We start from the raw sequence: 20,385 nt of genomic DNA, 5'->3' as shown, positions 1-20,385 counted from the left end.
CCCGCTGCACGTGAGCTCGAGACGGAATGAAGAGCCAATTTTGACCCACCCACCAGCCCCTGAGGACAGCGAGTCGTTGTGAATACAGTTTTGATATAGTATCTCTTTGGTTTTTCTCTGTTTTCTTACAGGTTGTGATGATCGTCGTGAAATTTTTTAAGATGCAATAAAGAATGGTTATTTTCAGTATGTTTTGCAAATAAAGTAATTTGGTACGAGGATTGATCAGTATTTACGCTTGGTAATAAGTGATGTTGCTTTGTAATCTTAGTAAGTTAGGTAGAATTGTCGTATTTATTTTGGTCGGGCGGTAAGGTCATGATCGGTGAGCAGTAATTCGAAGATCCCTATGAGGGGGCGTCACCCATTACGGATGGGAGCGCTCGGGGGAGGTGGCCAATTGGCCCCTCAACGGGGAGGCGGTCCTGTCTAAGGAGAGGCCGCCGGAAGGAAAGGAAAGGTGGTCAAGGCCCCTTCCTGGATAGGAGGGGCTACGGCCCCTCCTGGGGAATTTCCCGGGGCCAGGACATCTGCGACGGCAGATGGGTAAGTTGTGTGGGGTGCGGGAGGGGGTTTACGCTACCTTTTAGACACCTCACACGAGTCCTCGAACGACCGTTAAATGGCGTCGAGTTTATTGGGGCCTTCGTCAAGTACAAAGGGAAATTGGTAGATGCACTTGAGGTACGCCTCTGTGCGGTCGCTCCTCTCACAAGTGAAGGGGGTATTTCTGGTTTAGGGATCTGACACCGGTTACGACCTTGCCGTTGGCCCTTAACGTTAGGATGTACAATTTCAAGTCAAATGTTTTGTAGGATGTTAGTTCGGCTAGGAGAACCTTTGTATTAGAGATCTGTTAAGGTTAGCCAAACATCGTAATGTGGAAATGAAATTGTACATAATATGAAACTGTTATTTTAATGTTTTATTTTGTTTCATATTTTAATAAATACGGCCGGGAAGGGTAACTCCCTTCCCGCCTTCCAAAAGTTCAAGAACTGTTTCCGGTTTCCCAATTCTTGGGGATTGTGTTGAGAGGGGGTGGCGGGTATCTCAGCCATAAAAGATGTGGCTACAAAACCGGGCCCACTTGGGATGCACATCAGACTCACAGGGAGCGGGCTCTACTGATCAAAGAATCCACACCTTACATCTTGCAACAAACCTGGACTGACACACAAGGAAGATATGTAGTGCAAACAGGCCACCGAGATGAAATGACGTTAAATCATTGTTCGATATATGTCCTGATTCAACAACACATCCAGTACTCTTGACACTGGACGTCTTGCTGTCAAAAAGGCTGATAGGGATACTTATGCTGGGTGATGACTTCCATTTGGTTATGCAAGAGGAACTAGACAGGAGTATCCCACGGAGGGAGTAACATTAAAAAAAGGCCCTCTGGGTGACATATGGCAGAAACGGTTGTATGACGGAACCCCGCATGCATTTACTCCGCATGCCTTCACAACGCAGTCACTACCCCAACTGCAACGTTACCACGTGTTACTTTACCAGTATAAATTACTATTCCAACTCCTGTGTATGCAACAGTAAGGACGGTGTTTGACTTAAAAGCCAACACCAGCCCAACAACGCACCCTCTAAAGCTAGTCTTTGTAATGACTTGTGGGTTAAAGGAACGCATGGTAATGTCGCAGTTGGGGTAGCGACTACGTTTGAAAGGCAGGTCGTTATTCTGACTGCAGGGTAAAGGATGTTTCCCAGCAGAAACAGCACTCATTCGAAAAACAATACACTTTTTATTTGAGTGCCCATCATATGTTTTCCTGGAATTGCCAATTTCTTATCCACTAACTTCACACGGGCCCATTTCAGGGACCAGGATTACTTGCAAGGGGGATATCAGACCATTCCCTTGTGTAGAGATGAGAGGATCAGAGGGAGGGTAGAAAGAGGGCTTGTCGCTCAAAGCATGTTATTTAAAATATAGGAAATTGGTGAATAAACTCCGGGCATACATAGATCTCTATTTTAAGGTAAATTTGGATGTTATTAAGTCTAATGCCAAACTTTGGAAAGCATATAAACAACTTGGTAAGGGGCAAGGCCATTTGACACATAAAAGGGAAAATAGAAGGAGCAAGCTGATGCCATAGATCCTTAAGCTGGAATACTTAATGGGAGACAAACAGCTGGGCCCTCAAACAGCATAATTATCAAGACCTAGCAGAAAGTGCTGCTGCTAGTCAAATTCCAAAACAAAAACAAATGAAGCCATGATTGAGCCAAGAGGGCTAACATTGAAGGAGGATACCTGATCAAGACAAATAAACACCATCCCCACATCGAGTGAACCCCGGCTGGGGTCTGAGATGTCATGGTACATACCTAACGGATACCGTTCTGGATATTTGATATATGTCTTTCTTTGAATACATTTAAGGCTGCCCTTTGGTCTGTTTTAGTCCTGAGAAAGACCCGCCATGATGTATAGTCATTAACACTTGAACACAGGGTCGAAACGTCACCAACAATTTGTTATGTCCTATGTCAGCTATCCTTGGAATATGGAATGATGATAAAAGCATACACTGAACAAAATGTTTTGGGACATTTTGATTATATGTGGTTCCGAGGTGATCTGAGATTTTTTATTTTCACTATGTATATGTCAATGTGATGTATTGTTCTTTATGTTTTCTGGACAGCAGTTAAAAAGAGAAATATGAAACAAGATATATATACATGTTTTGATATATGAAAAATAATATATCTAAAACATAATTTGATGTTTGTTTTGTGTTAGTGATTGTAAGATATTGTTTTCTTGAAAGATTTGTGTCATTTGAGTCAGGAGAAATTTCCAACAGGTTGAAGAGATCACTTACAGGCCCTTCTAGTATTTAATGTTTAATGAAAAACTTTATTAACAATTTGCCTTGAAGAAATGTTTTTTACCCAACAGAAGTGTTTGTAGCTCATAATTACAATTGGGTAAGGCAGGAGGGGCAAATGGCCTGCTGCTGGAATTATATAATGCATGGCAAGTAAGCTGTCACCACATCTACTGCGAATGTACACAGTCAAAAATAGTAACTGCAGACTAGAGAGGAGCGACATTAATTCCTAGGATGGGGAGGCACAATAATACTCGTGCCACCGTTAAGGGTAGTGAGATGTTGGCAGAGCTGGGAAAACTACAGTGATTCCTTCAGTGTGATCATATAGGGATCTGCAAACTAAAATATCTTTGGAAAGATGAAGCCCCCCTATTTTAAAATGTAAAAAGTGTGTGGTATTGGCATGCGTTGTAAATGTATATTCGCTGTAAAAACATGCGTGGTAAAAAATGCGTGGCAAAGGCATGCAATGTATTTACCTGCGTTGTACCGTCGTACAACCCCCCAAGAGACACTCCAGCGAGTAGGCACAAACATAGACTCCACTTCACTAGAGGACAGAATGCTGAACGCCCCACTTCTTAAAAAGTTACATTGATGCCGTGGTTAATTTGTAACAAACTAAGTGGCGGGGCTCTCGTCTGGAGGCAGCTTGCACCAGCTCATTTCTCTTGTTAGCGCCGCCTGAAACACAACCAACCACTAACCATGAAAGTGGGGTGAGGATGTGGCGTAATGGATAGAGCTGCTGAATTCGAGTCTCAGCATCGGCTTAACATCCTGTGATTCATGGACAATCATGTAATCTCCCCATGACTACCATAAATTAATGTGTCCTTGACTGGTGGTCATGAAAAGTGCCAGTGTTGATGATTAACTGCCGGTGATGAGTACCGGTAATCAGCAGCTCAAATTAAGCACTGCATTAATGATGTAGGGCATGGAAATGTCCAGACTGCAAATTCTGTCCTGGAACGTTAATGATTTGGGCAGAAAACGATCATGGACAATTCCCCAAACCCATTAATAAAGTTGAAAATTGATTGGGAAACTGACCTGGGAGAAATTTAAGAAGAAGAATAGTGGGAGGAGGCCATGGGATCACCCCACAAGGCGGCAATAACAGCAGGGTTACGTATCTTACACAGATCCCTCTGTCTGTCTCCCTCTGTATCCCTGTCTGTCTCCCTCTCCCTCCCTCTGTCTCCCTGACTCCCTCCCACTGTCTCCCTCCCTCTGTCTACCTCTCTCTCTGTCTCTCTCTCTCTGTCTCCCTCCATCTCCCCCCTCCCTGTCACTCTGTCTCCCTCTCTGTCTCCCTCCGTCTCCCTCTCTCTGCCTCTGTCTGTCCCCATCTCTGTCTGTCCCTATCTCTGTCTGTCCCTGTCGCCCCCCTCTGTCTCCCTCTCTCTGTCTCTGCCTCTATCTGTCTGCCCCTGTCCCTGTCTCTGCCTTGATCTGTCTCTGTCTGTATCTGCCTCGATCAGTCTGTCCCGGTCTCTGCCTCTATTTAGCTCTGTCTGCCCCTGTCTCTAACCGTCTCTGCCTCTATCTGTCTCTGCCTCTATCTTTCTATGTCTATTTCTTTCTCTATCTGTCTTGGTGCCTCGGGCAGTGCACACGTACTGTGTCTACACGTCTCCGTCACCAGCCCCCTCCCCTCCCCCGCCCTCTTCTCCCTGTTTAATGTAAAAGCCAGCTTGTTTTCGCTCTGAATTTGCAGCTTCGTTGGGTTTGTGTCCCACCACTGGGCCTGGGGTCACATCTGTCACTGCCTTTAATTCTGACTCTTACCCCAGAGCTGTCAGATCAAAGCCCCCTTTGGCACCAGTCACCCGTCCGTGTAGGTATGCATGCATCAATTATATATAGTGCCAACTTAGCGGCGAGTATTTGTGCGCTGTGCTGCTAGAGCGGAGACCAGGCCTGAGCTCCCTGGTCATGGCTCAACCACCTGACTACAGGCTGGCGGGAAACATTACATCACAGGCTCTTAACAACCACCTCACCCGGCTCTCACTCCCTGCTGCCCTCCGGCTCTCACACCCTGCTGTCCTCTGTCACCTCACCCCGCGTGTGTGGCAACCAGGGCTGAGATAGCTTCCCGGGCACACACACACAGCCACACCAGAGTACTTCACAGGTCTTTAAAAGACTATTTATCTGTTAATAAGGCTTTGTAGTATTTCACCTCTTCTTAGCTTCCCTGCATCTCCACTCTGACTAACTATCACTGGAATCGCCCGGCCCCCATACAACAGAGTCTCTCGGAGTCCGCGCTGCTGCAACCGCAGGTGTTTGCTGACACTCTTTAAAAAAAAAGAAGGAGCACAGGTACGATGTCTGCAAGGTCCGCAGGCCAACAAGGAAGGCCGTACTATAAGTACCTGTGGTGTAGACTGTAAAGCAGTACTCCTCTTGCGGTGTCTTTAGACATGAAATGGTACATTTGCCTAAAAATGATGTGCGTAAAACTGTTTATCCCACTAGAGCTTGCTGTCTGGCTTGTACATCCACACAATTGTATTTGGTAAAGGTTTGTGGGTTTTTCCATGTTTAGGCTTTGCAAATGTCTTTTAGCAGGATATTTCTCAAGAAAGTCATTGATGCTCCCTTTTTCCTTGTTGAATGATTCCTTGGGGTTGTGGGTTGTGTTAGTTTTGCCTTGATGTAGCAAATTTGTATACATTTAACTATCTATCTAGCAATTACGTTTCCTTGGATTTAAAAAAGCTACAAATAGTTGTGTTTTTCAAAATATTTTTGTCTTTCCACATAGTACATAAGGGCGAGTTTAACAACAGGTGTATGTAATGTCCTTTCTGCAACTGGTTCTGGTAAGAAAACTGGTAAATCCAGAGTCTGATTTAAGTGGAAAGACAATATAACTTTTGTCAGAAAGCAAAATCAGTGATCCAGTACAGGTTCAAGTTTGAAAAAGATAACCCCCCTTATTGTATTTTAGGATATAAAGATTTATTTAATAAAGCCATTCGTTTCAGATTCTGTAAGCATCCAAATCAAGAGCCTGAAGTACTATGTAATTTAATGTAATGTAAATTGGTACTTATAGAGCACACAGCTACTCAAATGAGTGTCCTGGCGCTGAAAGACCTCAAGACAGACAACTGACTATATATAAATGAAACACTCGGCTCATTGGCTATTGCTGGAAAAGCCAGGTTAACTGATACCGCCACTGGAATGTTAACAAATGTGTAATATTTTAAAATGTGTTAATCTGGAAAAGATGTCCATTTTTGTTATCTGGGCCAGCGCTATCAGAGATTATATAATCTTTGACCAGATATCCGAGATATAATCTTGTTTACAACTGGTCACAAATTACATATCTTAAATCCAAAACCTGGTATAGAAAGAAAGCTATACAAATTACACATCACAGCAGTAAAAATATATGTCGTCCAAAAACCAGTTATTTAGAGCAATTACACTAATAAAACTAATGAACACATATTGATTACTACAGTGTGAAAGTCTCACGTTGGCATTTAAAGCCCTTCATTCTATTGGCCCCGGCTACATTAGGAAGCGCATTGCTCCCTATGTTCCGCGGAGGATGTTGCGGTCTGCCGATTTGGCAAAAATGGTAGTTCCTGCTGTGAAACGAGTCCGGATGGGAGGCCGGTCCTTCCAATACGTGGCGGCTCGTTTTTGGAATGAGCTCCCTCTCTCCCTCCGCAAAGCCAATAATCTTCTGGCTTTCAGGAAGGAGCTGAAGACCGTGCTTTTCTCTACATGATCTCTGTGACTGCTGCGTCTCTGCTTTGTTGTTTTCTGAGTTTTTCAGGCCTCTTTGCTAAAGCGCCGGGACACCCCTCGGGGTAGCCGTGCGCTCTAAAAGTACGGCTATAACATAACATAACAAACGAGGTTCCATGACTTTAAAGTACTCTATTGTAAAAATTGCTGGGGAATGGTCGGACACATTCCTTGGGATATAGTCTACACTAACCATCCTCTTTGGGTGTTCACTTGGGGTGACAACATAACAAACATACAAACATAACAAACTCTCGACTGTGGGCCAAAGGGATGACACGTAGAAAAACTGCTTTCAAACTTGATCTGATTTTCACCAAGGAGTGTTAATTCAAGTTAATATCGCCCAGAACCCTCAAAACTTTGTATCTAATAAATACGGGTTGTGACTGTCTGTCCAGCTCCGCATCAAGTGAGAGATTAAAGTCTCTACCCTAGGATAACACAACCTTCATAACAGTATACAAATAAATTACACTTTTTGAAAAAAAAACTCAAAAGCATCCAATTAAGGTACATGCGTACTAATTATAGGAATCTCCTTATGTAAAAATCTACTCTTCCGTCAGAATCACTAATTAGCCATATTCTTTGACCATATTCTTTGCTCTCCACCATTAATGGAAGTCTGTTAGGCAAATTAATAAAAACTCCCCCCTTCAATTGTATGCAGAGAAAGTGGTATAGAGAAGACACCTGGGAAGGTGTTTCTTTTTAGGATATTAAGTTTGTGGTTCCTAAAGTATTTATCTTGGATCAATCTAAATTATCCTTCTAGAGTTTCAGAACTTAAAAACGCCTACCTCTTGAATTCCTATTCTTCGATTCTTTTAATTTAATATCTAACCACTATTTAAGCATATATATGCAATTGCAGACATTATTTTTCACACCCCGTCTGGTCTGCCATTCGCTTATTCTCCAATCTTCCACTCCGATATTAGTCTCTTATAAACACCTTTAAACATACCTATGTTGATTGGTGACAATTTTGAATTTACACGTACATACTGATTTTCTTTCCTGATTTTTAAGGTTACTTTGGGGAGGTTCCTGCATTGAATCCCCATCGCTTCCACTATTCTCAGACACGCATAACAAAAAAGCTTACTGCTGTCAAGTAAAATTAGAAAGGAAAGAGCAAAGAAACTCCAATGCTACAGCAAAGAGAGAAAATAGAATTAGCATGAATGGAGAAGAGAAATCAATTTCGCTTGGATTTCTAAAAATATCTGCTCCATCCTTCTAAGGCCTCCATGCATTTTAAGTCCAATTTGCCAAATACGTTTATCTTTCACTTTTCCTTTATGATTCTTTCCTTCCATTTGCCCGCTCTCTGTTCGCTATCTCTTTTTCATTCCCCACCGCTTCTTCTCTTCTTCCCCTCCGCTTTTTTTCTCTTCCATCCTTATCTCCTGAGAGAACAAAGACCCAGGAGACAGTGCTGCAGGTGTGTCCTCCCATCAAGCCTGATTCGAGCAGGAAATGTTATTGTGACAGGTTTTTGTACTGTCTTTTCAGGAGACACGCAGAGGGAGGCACTGAATTGTGAGTGATGTGGAAAAGCCAAAAAGAAGAAATGGAGCCACTCATATCTGAAGGGAGGGAGTGAAGAGAGATGGGATGAGAAAAAGGAGCTAGGCTCGAGCAGGGGGAAAACATGTGGAGCAGAGGAACTCGAGAGAGACTAAAGCGGAGGTGAGGAAAACAGGACCTATGAGGACGATCAAGTGAGCTATGGTACAGCGAGACGGAGACTGAAAAGAGAAGGAAGTGCATGAAACATGCATAATGACACTCAAATATTCATAAGCGGAAATTTTATTCAAGCTGAACATCTACAAAACTATACATTTGTCCTGTCTCGGCTATTGCAAAGACAGCTGTAAACTTGGAGATACCTCATAGGCAGGACACAGCAAACATACATTACCAGTCTGGAAAGGCGGTTCCGGTAGGAGGAAAAATAGCAGGCATCAGAAATGGTATGACTGGTTTAGGGTGGGGAAAGGATTGCATTGGGAAGGCTTGATGCATGGAAAAGCTTCTAACTTTCATAATGTGATGACCTCTAGTTGAGAGACAGCAGTTGCAAGCTGGCAAAGCTCTGATATATGTGTAGGGCTGCCACCTCATTTTTAATGGTATCACTCCTAAGTTGATGCCACTTTTACCTCCTCCCACGGTTAAATACTGTTTAAAATTAAATAAATTTTGTGTAGTGGTTTTCTTCAAGATTGTGACCTGCTGCAAGCACTGCTTCCCGGGAGCGAGGGCCCTTTAAACTGTCGAGTCGCAAGGTGAACATAAATAGGTCGCATGTGTGGTCTGGCAGACAAACAGGACACGTGCTGGTGTGAGACATCCTCCTTCCATGTGTGTTGTGCAGGTAAATAGGAGGAGTAGCTCATCAACAAAGGAAGCAAGCTGCTGCAGCCCTCGAGGAAGATGTTCAATGCACTCTGCCTCGCCATCCAAACAAATGACAGCAGAACGTTGAGGTCCATGGCACTTGCTGGGCACTCACTTAAGAATAGACCATCTGATCTGATCTTTGGCTGACTGCAGGACCTACCATGGAAGAAGAAAGACAAACTTTAGCCACCAAACAGGGTGAACCTTTAGAAAACTGTGAAAAGCAAAGCAGGACACTAGCATCCTCCAGCGGCAGATTGTTCTCCCACCTCGCAGCCAAAACCTGGAACGCCCTCCCCATCCTCATCCGGCAGACCCAGGACCTGCTAACCTTCAGAAGACTCCTCAAGACCTGGCTATTCGAGCAGTAGCAGCATCTCCCGGCGCCTTGAGACCCTTATGGGTAAGTAGTGCGCTTTACAAATGTCCTGATTGATTGGTTGATATAAATACACTGCAAACCCTGGATCAAAAGGCTATTCTTTGCTAAGTTGTATGTGTGGTTTTGATAGCAATGCCAAGTTTCCTTAAAGGCGACTTAGGCACAGGTATAAATGGTTCTCACGCGTGAGTGAGGATGCTGTTAGCTCAAATGTGAGTCAGGTGGAGGATGGACACTGGTAGGCATCAAACATGAGTAAAGCAGGTGATAAAGCTGAACACCTTCCCATTTGACTTGAGCAGAGGATTTGATATGAATAGTCAAGTTGCTGGAGTCAGAGGTTCTTGAGATGAGAGAAGGTTACGGAGAGCATTCAGAGGCTTGTAGGGGGGAGCAGTATGTGGGTGCTGAGGACCCTGCCATGCGAGTTTGATGCAGGCATCAATGCAAAGGGCAATCAGGTTGATGGATTTAGGGGTTAATGAAGAGTTTTGTAGGTTACATGGATACATGGCTCCTTAGGGGTAAGTAACTTGTAGATGCACAGCAGTGGCCCATTTCATGCGCCCGGGGCATGGAGATTAAGGTGCATAGTCATTAGGTAAAGGTGAGTAGGTCACAGAAAGCATTACAGAAGTCCTCGTGATGAGCTGGCCACACCTGATCTACTCTTGGTGGGATACATAGGTCAATACAGAGAATCTACTTCAGTGACTTGGATGTAGTTGTTTATTCTGAATTCACCTGTGACATTTAATTCTGTGTAGTTATATCCTTAACCTCACAATATGTCTTACTTTATCTTACTTTCTTACTATCTCTTTACACCTATTCAGAAGAGACTAGGACCATTAACTCAGCTCTCCACTCGCTTACGGTCTTCTCCACCTCAACACTGTAACACTCTTAAACACAAATTGACAAGGATCTGAATGATTAAACTGAGAAATTGAGGCAGCAAAACTTACCTGGGCCACACTCTGCTCAGACAGTGGATTGTCATCCACCTGAAGATGAGAAAAGTATAATATTAGATAAAAACAGCCACACAATTGAGAGAATGGACAAGTATACAAAAAAGTAATGGATGAAATGCTTGAATTATTCTCAGCCACTGCTAATTAATTGGGCAGCACCCCACCATGCCACCTCTGCTCATTGTGCCACTTGGAACCAAACTACACCCAACTGATGAGCCCCAATCAGGGCGAAACCGGTCCAGAGTTGTTTGTGTTCTGTTTTAGGGAGGACCTGGCCATATAGTTTTGGCTGGACTGTGCCTATCAGATTAGTATCAAGACGGATTTGCATATAGCTGGGTCCAAACTGAGGTAGCAATGGCAGCCTGGATGAAGGATAGCTGCCTGAAGCTCAACTCAGAGAAGACAGAAGTCCTCCTCCTCAGGCCCTCCACCTCCACCTGGGACAACACCTGGTGGCCCTCGGTAGCCCACCCACCCCTACCGACCACGCACGGAACCTCAGCATCATCCTCGACTCATCCCTCACCATGACCCACCAGATAAACTCCGTCGCCTCCAACAGAGTCAAATGCCTTCGCACCCTCTGCAAGACCTTCAAATGGATTCCCCACGAATGCAGGAGGACTGTCACCCACGCGCTCATCACCAGTAGGCTGGACTACGGCAACGCCCTCTATGCCGGAATCAACAGAACTCTCCTACACAAGCTCCAAACCATCCAGAACACCACAACCAGACTCGTCCTCAGGATACAAAGACACGAAAACATGACCCAACACCTGCGAGACCTCCACTGGCTCCCCATCGAGAATAGAGTCACCTTCAAACTGCTCACCCACGCCTACAAATCTCTCCACAACATCGGCCCCAAATACCTCAATGAGAGAGTCTCCTTCCACATACCCAAGAGGAACCTCCGTTCCACCGACCTCGCCCTGGCTAGACCCCCCCGCATTCACAGAAGCCAAGCAAGCGGAAGAGCCTTCTCCTACATCGCAGCCAAGACCTGGAACCAGCACCTGTTCAGGAAGAACCTCAAGACCTGGCTCTTCGACTGAAACCGGAGCTGCACCCCCTCCCCAGTGCCTTGAGACCCTCACGGGTGAGTAGCGCGCTTTTAAAAAACCCTGATTGATTGAATGGTGGGCAAAATAATGATGGGTTGGAATGCTTTCCCAAGCGATTCCCAGTGGTTAGATTTCATGCAAGCATTCCGACCATCACATGTTCTGTGTGTTTGAGAGAACTAAGTGCAAAAACATGGAATTTTCAAATGGTTAATTTAGGTGAGCCTTTTAATCCCCTCTAAAAGCTTTTTAGTTGTGCTAATAATCGCAGGGTTAACATTCTGCATTAATTAAATTGATGTCCTTCTAATAGATTATTGATTTTCAGTTAAATTTCACAGCAAGAGATAGGCAATGAGAGTGATTTCCATAGAGGAAACTCAGTCAAAAAGAAGCAGTTACCTCTCTTAGATTCTATAAAGACCTTAAGGACAAACATGAATTCCCAGGAACCAAAAGGGATTCAATGTAATCTTGAATCCAAGTGCATTACATCACAATGAATTATTTTGGGACTGATGTATAAAGTCTATGAGCCGCTGCAAACCCTCCACTGTGCAAAATCATAACCTTTCTGACAGCAAAAGGCAAGCCACAGCTTACTAAAGGTACCCACTGGGTCAGAAAATTCCTTTCGACTTGGAATGTGCACTTTGCAGCTCACTAGAATGTGGAAGGTGGAGTGGGTGTGAAAGGGCCTCTCCTCCTCCTTTAAAACACAATGCCTGCATCAGTGGTTTACAATTGCAACTGGATACCAACCTATCAAACCAAGTGGCACAGATTCACATAGTGCATGCCATGATGGACATCTTGCACTGTGCGGCCAACAACTGGGGCATCATGGTGCCAGACAATGGTCAAGAGGACTGTTGCATGCTCTCTCTAAATACTATTCGCAGGATGATGCACATTGTGTACATGGCAGAATGGATGGAGGCCTCCTGTCCCTAGCATGCAATCATCCCTCCGTTTGGCGTCATTCATGGGGATTCTCATGAATAATAATAGGGAAGGGATTCTGCAAACTTTGTTGAATGGAATGTTTGCGCTTTGATGGATTAGTACTTGCATTCTTGCAACATTCACACACTCTCTTCAAATCCATGCTGAAATTCACATAAACGTAACACAGACAATCCATGCAGACATGGCTTGAATAACCTATAGACTTTACTCACATTAAGCATCCAGACACTCACATGCCTGCAACATACTATTTTTGCAGACGCGACAGAAACATACATCCAAGTGGCATCTACACTCTCACAGAATATGTTGATACTCACAAGTTCGTAACACACTATCTCAGCTAACACACTTTTACCAAGTGCATTTGTGGACGTGCGACAAGCAGATCCTCACACACACACATGACATGCAGACTTACACTTTGAGTGCATGCACATGCGATATAAAATTCATAATGGTTTAATACATGCAGCATAATTTGCAAGTGGCATGCAAAAACACATTCCACTATGCAACCAAGTGAGTGCAGCAAGACGAGGTACAGAGACATCCTGCCCAGTACACCGTACATGCAGATACTCACTACCATGGGTACAAGTGACCTGCGCTAAGCTTTAAAATGATGCCCCTTTCCTAAACATGTGACAGACGAGGCACACCACATCCTGTGTAGAAACCATCTGAGACATGTAACAAGCAGGAACCGTACAAATATGCAGTGGCGTAACACAGGCCCTCGCATCCCATGCGGAGCGGGAGGCGGGGGCCCCGCACCGTACCTTGCAGGGGGCCCACTCAAGTTTCCTTATGCCAGTGCTTTGTTGGGTTCACAAGGGACTACATCAAGCCGGTCCATTTTTCTTGCGGGAAATCTTTAACTGTACTTTCCCCCCGTACCTTACGGTCTGGTACTGCCAACAAAGTACATGTACCAAGAATAAGAAAAGCCTATTGGGGTGGGAGAAGCTTTACTTAACGGCAGCAGAATGGTGGCATTTACTGCCAAAACATGTCCGAGCTCAACCAAACCTTTTGCAATCTGGGAAGGATTCAAAAAGCGGGCTTGTTTCTTTAGACTAACTGTCCTGTACTCCTCAAAAGTCTGGATTGCATTTGTATTCGACTATTGACAGTGCTTAGGGTCTATGCAACTAGCGCCAAGACGCCTACTTTGGTGTAAGCGTGCTTTAGAAACTCATTTACATTAACATTTACAAACTCATTAACAATAGAGTGCATCCAAGTTTCTATATGTGATGCAAAACGCATGGCGTGCCACTCCCTCCACCACACGCCCTGGACATGCCCTGTGCACACTGCATGCAAGGGACTCACACAGAAGCTCCTCTAGGTGTTATTCTTTGCCGCGAGTTGTGTGGTTTGCTCTGTGCTACCTGTGATGTAATCGAACAGCACAAAGCCATAGGCTGGCTCCAAGGCATTCTGGGACATAAAAGGTTAAAGAAAGAATAAAGGTCTGGACAGTATCATCGGAGCAGGGAGTTGTGATGAAGGGGAGAAGAGACAGTTGGGGTATTAAAGGCAGGAGTGGTGATAGAGGCGGCAAGCAGAATAGGGGCAGGTGGTGGATGTAGGAGAAGGGAATTAAAGACAGGTGGCAGACTGAGGTCAGGAGAACTGAGGGGTCCATAAGAAGATGGAGTCAAGAGGCAAAGCACATGCCAGACAAGAGTAGAGCACATGTGGGGGAGACAGGTACAGACAAGATGCAGGCACGAGTTGGGGAGGATATTTTGAAGTGTGTAGCATATGGCGGCAGGGAGCAGGTAGAGTAAAGGTGGAGAGCAAGCAGAGTTGGGGAGCAGGTAGCAGTATGGGGAAAACACAGGCGGGGAAAACACAGGCAGGGAAAGGCAGAGGTCAGCAGAGGCTGGGAGCAGTTACATATAAGGGCAGGCTGGGGGGGGGGGGGAGGCAGAAGTGGTGCAGGTTTAGCCAGAGCAGTGACAGATAGGGTCTAATAGATGGTTCATTAGAGGAGCAAGACGAGGTTGAGGCAGCTACCGGTAGCAGTAGGTAAGGGACACAGATGCAAAAGGAGGCGCAAAATGCAGGGTACTAAGTGGAGGTAGGAAATGGTTTCATATAGATCGAGAAAAGAGGCAAGTAGAAAACAGGCAGAAGTATAAAGCAAGCAGGTCAAGGTAAGTGATAGATGTATAAAAGAGGCATATAAAAAAATGAGCCGGTAGAGGTAAGTGCCAGGTACATGCGAGGCCAGATAAAAGCAGGAATGTAGGTAGGTTGGGGCATTTTCTTACCCTGAAGTTCAGTTTCTGCACCACCTGCTGGGAGTCACTCTCTAGGATCACTCTGATAAAAAGCAAAGAAAGACAATCAGCGTCTGCGCACAACCTGCCCTCCAAGCGCAGCATGCACTGCAATCGCAGCACGGTGGGCTGCCACGCTTTTCAACGGACTCATGTACTGTTTGTGGGGCATCAACCACATCTATGCTGATCTGCAGAGCCCCTGCTGTTCCCAGTACATGAGCATACACAATGTTCTGTCAAATGAAAGCCCTTTAAACATGACTTGAAGCAACACCTGCTACTATAGATCTTGGTCTGACCTCACCCGGCCTCTTGCTACCCTAGTACTGTCTGTGACCCTCTGTCAGTGCAACTCAATGCTTAGTAAAAGCTGCCTCCTGCATTTACAATACCATGTCTCCCTCATGTGGGGGAGTGGGCTAGGTTAGTGATGCTGTCAGCAGTCCAGAATATGAGATGCAATGGTGCTTTTGAGGATACAAACACAACCGCACAACTATGATAAAGTCTGGATTACAAAACATGACCCTGGTCTGGGACACAGGACGGGAACCCACAGCTCAGGAAACAGAATATGACACCAAAGTATGTGTTACAGAATACAACCACACAGTCCAAGATACAGGATACAACTGCACAATTCAATACACAGGATGTGACACTGCGGTCCAAGATGCAGGGCGTGACCGTGAAGTCCGCAATACCAGCAAACCCTTAGTCCAGGGTCCACAATCCTGCAGTCCAGAATAGGGTCCAGGACCCTGTAGGGAATGATCCCCCTCAGCTGTCCAAGTTACACATTACAGCTCTGCAGTCAAGGATACAGGGTGCATTCCTCAGTCCAGGATACAGGGTACAAATCCACAGTCCGGGATAAGGAGCGTGGGTCTGTCATTCAGGACACTGAAGACCTGGATACAGGACTTGACCCTGCAAACTAGGGCACAAACTACGACCCGGCATCCTAGGATACACATGAGAAAGACCTTATGGGTGTAAGGTGGAGCTCCTGAGCACTCCTATGAGCTCAATATATACTGGTAATTAAACAATAGTGTTCAATGTTTCAAAGTTTTCAAAATCAAAGTTTTTTTGATTGAGAATAGTTCATGAACATTAATTTTGAATGGTTCCACAAACATAAATTCAAAACAACATAATTGTCTGTATAAAGAAACGCGTCAATATCCCTGATGCATTTCGAGCAGTGGAGCTCTTCTTCAGGGGGTCCATATGATCTAAAGGAAAGGTTGGAAATGCCAGATATTACTGGTGGCAGGGCCCGAGGTATAAGGCGAATGGTGATGATTAATGTGCAGTCAAATCGTGGGGCATGCTTAAGGGTGGGTGGCAATGAATGAGAGCTAGATGGTGAAAAGACGCCGAGATTGTGCGTGTGGGTGACTGATAAAAAAGTGAAATGGGGAACATAAGGTGTGTGAATAACTGATCGTGAACTAGAGTAATGTTAAAATAAAAGTGAGGAGATAGTCGCAATGACTGAAGAAGTCGCGTAGGAATCACCATTGTATAGAAGTATGCGGGGTGAATGGCAAACAGAATGAACCACGAAAGTGAACTATACGGTGAACGAAAAAGAAGCCTGGAACACATCACCAATGTTAAAGGTCAAGTGAAGAGCTTACTGATGGTGCAAAATAGTAGGAACAAGGAACGGGTAAACTCAAGTCTCCAAAGCGACGGGACGCCAGCTATGGAACACGGAATCACCACCATTCGCCTTATACCTCAGGCTCTGCCACCAGTAATATCTGGCATTTCCAACCTTTCCTTTACATCATATGGACCCCCTGAAGAAGAGCTCCACTGCTCGAAATGCATCAGGGATATTGACGCGTTTCTTTATACAGACAATCATGTTGTTTTGAATTTATGTTCGTGGAACCATTCAAAATGAATGTACATGAACTATTCTCAATCAAAAAACTTTGATTTTGAAATAAGAAAAAACAAAGTGAATAAAACTTTGAAACATTAAACACTATTGTTTAATTACCAGCATATATTGAGCTCATAGGAGTGCTCAGGAGCTCCACCTTACACCCGTAAGGTCTTTCTCATTTGTATTGCTTCCCATGCCCCTCTCGGACAGAAGTGGATCACCCTGAGCACCCTAAACAATTTGAAATCATCCAGTACCCTTATAGTTCATTGAACACTTTTTGGAGTGCAGCGGACCTCACTCTCGGCATCCTGGGATACACAACATTACACTCATAGCCCACAATATAGGATGCGATTCCACTGTTTAGGACACAGGTCACAAATTGGATTTCAGAATACTAGACATGACCTGTGGTCTGGGATGCAGGAACTGACCTGACAGTTAAATATTAGGACTGTACCCAAGCTGTCCATGATATCACCATGCCTCTGCAGTCCAGGATACTGTATACTGGAGGAAGAGAGAATGAGATCCGAGATCCAAGAGCCAAGAAGTGACTGTACTTCTATAGAACGATGTGCCCTTCCACTCCAAGTTACACAGTGAGTGACTGTGCAGCCCTGAATGAACTCTAACCCTCTGCAGACACTGAGATAGATGCCCCTGCAGCCCAGAATGCAGAATAAAAAGCTTCAGTCCACAATACAGTTTCTGACACTACCATCTAAGATACAAGCCGTGACCAGGTCCTACACATGTTGGCTGAGGATAAAATGCCCCCCCCCCCCTTGTTTATTTAAATGCTCTCTAATACTTCTTGTTAATAAGTTAATAATACACTGTGTGCCATCAAAGCTTAGAATAAACGTTCATCGGAGCCAGGCTATTTGCCTGCGGTTTTCCAATACCCAGAACGAACCTTCTAAAAGACAACTATGCATGTTCCAGGGAGAAAGATCCCCGAGTTTATCAGTCCCAATGCTTCTCAGAAGCACGCGGCGTACTTTCTGCTCTGTCCTAAAGCGGACTCCTAGGGCTCTGCAACCTACAATAATACCCTTCAGGCCGCTGCTGTCCTTTGAGCACAGTTGGCAGAAGGTAGGCACAGTTGGCCCCCGTGCTCAGATGAAAGGCCACAGACTTTACAATGGCACACCTCTGCTATTAGCAGCTGCCCCAGTCGTTCCAGCTCTCCAAACCATGCTTATTCCTTGGCAGCGTGCCGTGCTCAAACCATCATTTCATCTTCACTGTGACATCTTCCTCCGATCTATTCTCTTAAAAACAACCATCTAGAATAGGCATTCAATGCTCATGATGTCACCACGGCGCCTTCAGAGGAGACAACATCTAAAACTGAGGCATATAATATTGAACATTTACCTAACACACACCATGAAATGGTTCACCTCTTGGGGCCATTTGTACAAAACTTTAGCGACATCATTTTGCTATTTTACTGTTTGCAGCTGTAAAATGTGTAATGTGAATGAATAATGATTCGGTATTTTACCAACTCCAAATAGAGATTCGCTGCTACGAAATCATTAATAATGAGTCGCTATTCTTATGGTCATTGCATTCGCAAATAGCATCTAATCGCAAAAATACAATTTTGCACATGCAATTTACCATCAGCTCAACAGGTGGCAATTGTGTGCAAACTAGAAAAGCTGACCCAGAATGCATCTGAGGTTTTCTGGAATGGCTGTTGTGAAAAGCTGGCCTGGTACATGATATCCACTTATGAAATTGGGCACCTTGCACCAGTCCAGACAACCCCTATGGTGATTTAAGAGGGCTTAAGCAACCTTAGAAAGCTCACTAATTGGTAGTTGTGGAGAGCAGCCTCCAGGCGCAGACAGAAGGTGTAAAGCAGCTTGTTTTTTTTTTTTTACCACAATGCAATCTTAGGGTATAGATGAAGTGAAAAAGAACCACACAAAGTATTTATAAAAATATGTATTTATTATATAATACTCTCTAAAACATACACATTTCTCCTACCCAGAGATATGCACAATGCACACAATACTTTATGAAGAAATGCAGTAAATAGCACAAAATACACAGTGGACTCCAGGGGGGAACCAAACCATATACTAAGAAAGTGGTATCAGAACCACAACTCGAGTCAGGGCGATGTCGAGAGGACGTCGAAGTGCTGGGGACCCAAGGAACCACCTAAGGTGAGAGACTAGGAGCCCCACGGAGGTTGTGTGCAGTGTGGGAGTACAACCTCGTTCTCCGTACAAGTCTACGTGTAAGTTGTAGTTGGATTTTTAAAGATGAAGGATCCTTCCCAGTGGACCCTGAAGAAACCCAGTGGAAGACAGAAGGTTGGAGAGCCACCCCACCTGTACATACCCTAGTTCCCACGTTAACTACACCAGGGAAGCTGGGTGCATACGTGTAAAGTGGTGTCGGAAACCGCAGTCAAATCCAATGGAGGACTTCAGGAAATTGCCGCTGCTGGTGAAGGAGAAAGTGTCTGGTGGAATCCGAAGGTGGATTCTAGATGAGAGGTACCTGCAAGCAGAGGGGACAGAGTCTATGTCACTCAGGAGTGACCAAAAGACTTGGAAGACAAATGCCCTCCGATGTCGGGTGTTACAGAAGAGTTGACGATGAACTTGTCTGCAGCTGTGAGGACCAGGCGACATTGAGGAAGACCATGAGCCATGCACAAGCTGCCCCACAAAGTATGTTGAGTGCTGAGGGGTCAGTGGCTGGTGGAAGCACCAACAAGCCTTGGCAAATGCATCCAACGCAGGAGCTGAAGAAGGCCCAACGTCAAGACCAGCAAGGTCCAGGGGACTCACCACAAGCAGGGGAGCCCAAAAGAAACAAAGGTGACCCTCAAATGGACCCATAGGCTGGAGGCACTGGAGTCACCAAAGGACCTCGAGCAGCTCACCAAAAGATACAGGCCATGGTGCACACAATGCGATGTGGACGAAGACTTTAGTCACTGGTGGTGCTTGAGGTTGGGGCTACTTGGAGCCCAAAGATTTTTTTGGAAGAAAACCAACAAGTCTTTGCAACCGCAAGTTGACGCGGTGCATAAGGGTACGGTTACTGCAGCCCCCACAAGGGATACTGTCCTCAAACTTGGTAAGAGGGCAAGGCAGGCCTCAGGAGCTTTGGAAAACTACAACCTGTACAGCAGAACTTTTCAGAGTCCGGAGGAGCTCAGGATCAGCAGACCGGTCGACTTAGTTGCAGTGCCTTCAAATACAGGGAAGTGACTCCTTCACTCCGAGGGAGATTCCTTCAGGTGTATTTGATGCCCACAAGCTTTGGAAGGGTCCTGTATGGTGCACAGGCATAGAAGATGCAGCAGACTGGAAGGGAAGACGAAATTGAGCCCAAAGAAAGTCCAGCAAAGTCCAGAGTGCCCAGACAATAGAAGAAGAAGTGGTGTCTGATCTGAATCTTGTCCCACGACGAATCTAGGGACCCACCCAATGGTAAGCCCTTAAGTACCCTAAGGAAAGGGTTGGGATGATTCAGGGGACCCTCCCAGGAGAGGGTCTGGACAGGGGGGAGGTTACTCCCATCTCCTTTGTCCAGTTCAACGCCAGAGCGGGAGTCAATGGCTCCCAGGACTGATGGAAAAGGCACAGGGACACCAAATGTGCCCTACATGCAGACTTAGTGGCACTGGTAAGTGCACCCACCTGGTCCCAAAACACTAATCCTGTCTGGGAGTTGGT

The 20,385-nt window shown here is 45.2% G+C and overlaps 1 protein-coding gene across 2 annotated transcripts in view; it reads right to left on the bottom strand.

Annotated features, from left to right (window-relative positions):
- Positions 1 to 8,453: 8,453 nt before the first annotated feature.
- COPZ2 (coat protein complex I subunit zeta 2) overlaps positions 8,454 to 20,385 on the bottom strand; it is a 96,619-nt gene continuing 84,687 nt past the window's right edge. The window contains exons 7-10 of one of the 2 annotated variants that reach the window (XR_015296074.1): positions 14,752 to 14,803; positions 13,805 to 13,912; positions 10,416 to 10,454; positions 8,454 to 9,221 (exon numbers count right to left, since the gene is read on the bottom strand). Coding sequence is in view for 1 of the 2 variants with exons in the window: in XM_086924286.1 (XP_086780412.1) it covers positions 9,174 to 9,221; positions 10,416 to 10,454; positions 14,752 to 14,803 (139 nt within the window). In the remaining variant the exon portion in view is untranslated. The remainder of the gene's footprint in view (positions 9,222 to 10,415; positions 10,455 to 13,804; positions 13,913 to 14,751; positions 14,804 to 20,385) is intronic. The other variant, XM_086924286.1, reaches the window with a different exon arrangement.

This window comes from Lissotriton vulgaris, chromosome 5 (genome assembly GCF_964263255.1).
Source record: "Lissotriton vulgaris chromosome 5, aLisVul1.2, whole genome shotgun sequence".
Taxonomy (NCBI): domain Eukaryota; kingdom Metazoa; phylum Chordata; class Amphibia; order Caudata; family Salamandridae; genus Lissotriton; species Lissotriton vulgaris.
The sequence above is the reverse complement of the archived record's forward strand: the minus strand, read 5'-3'. Positions and strand labels throughout refer to the sequence as shown.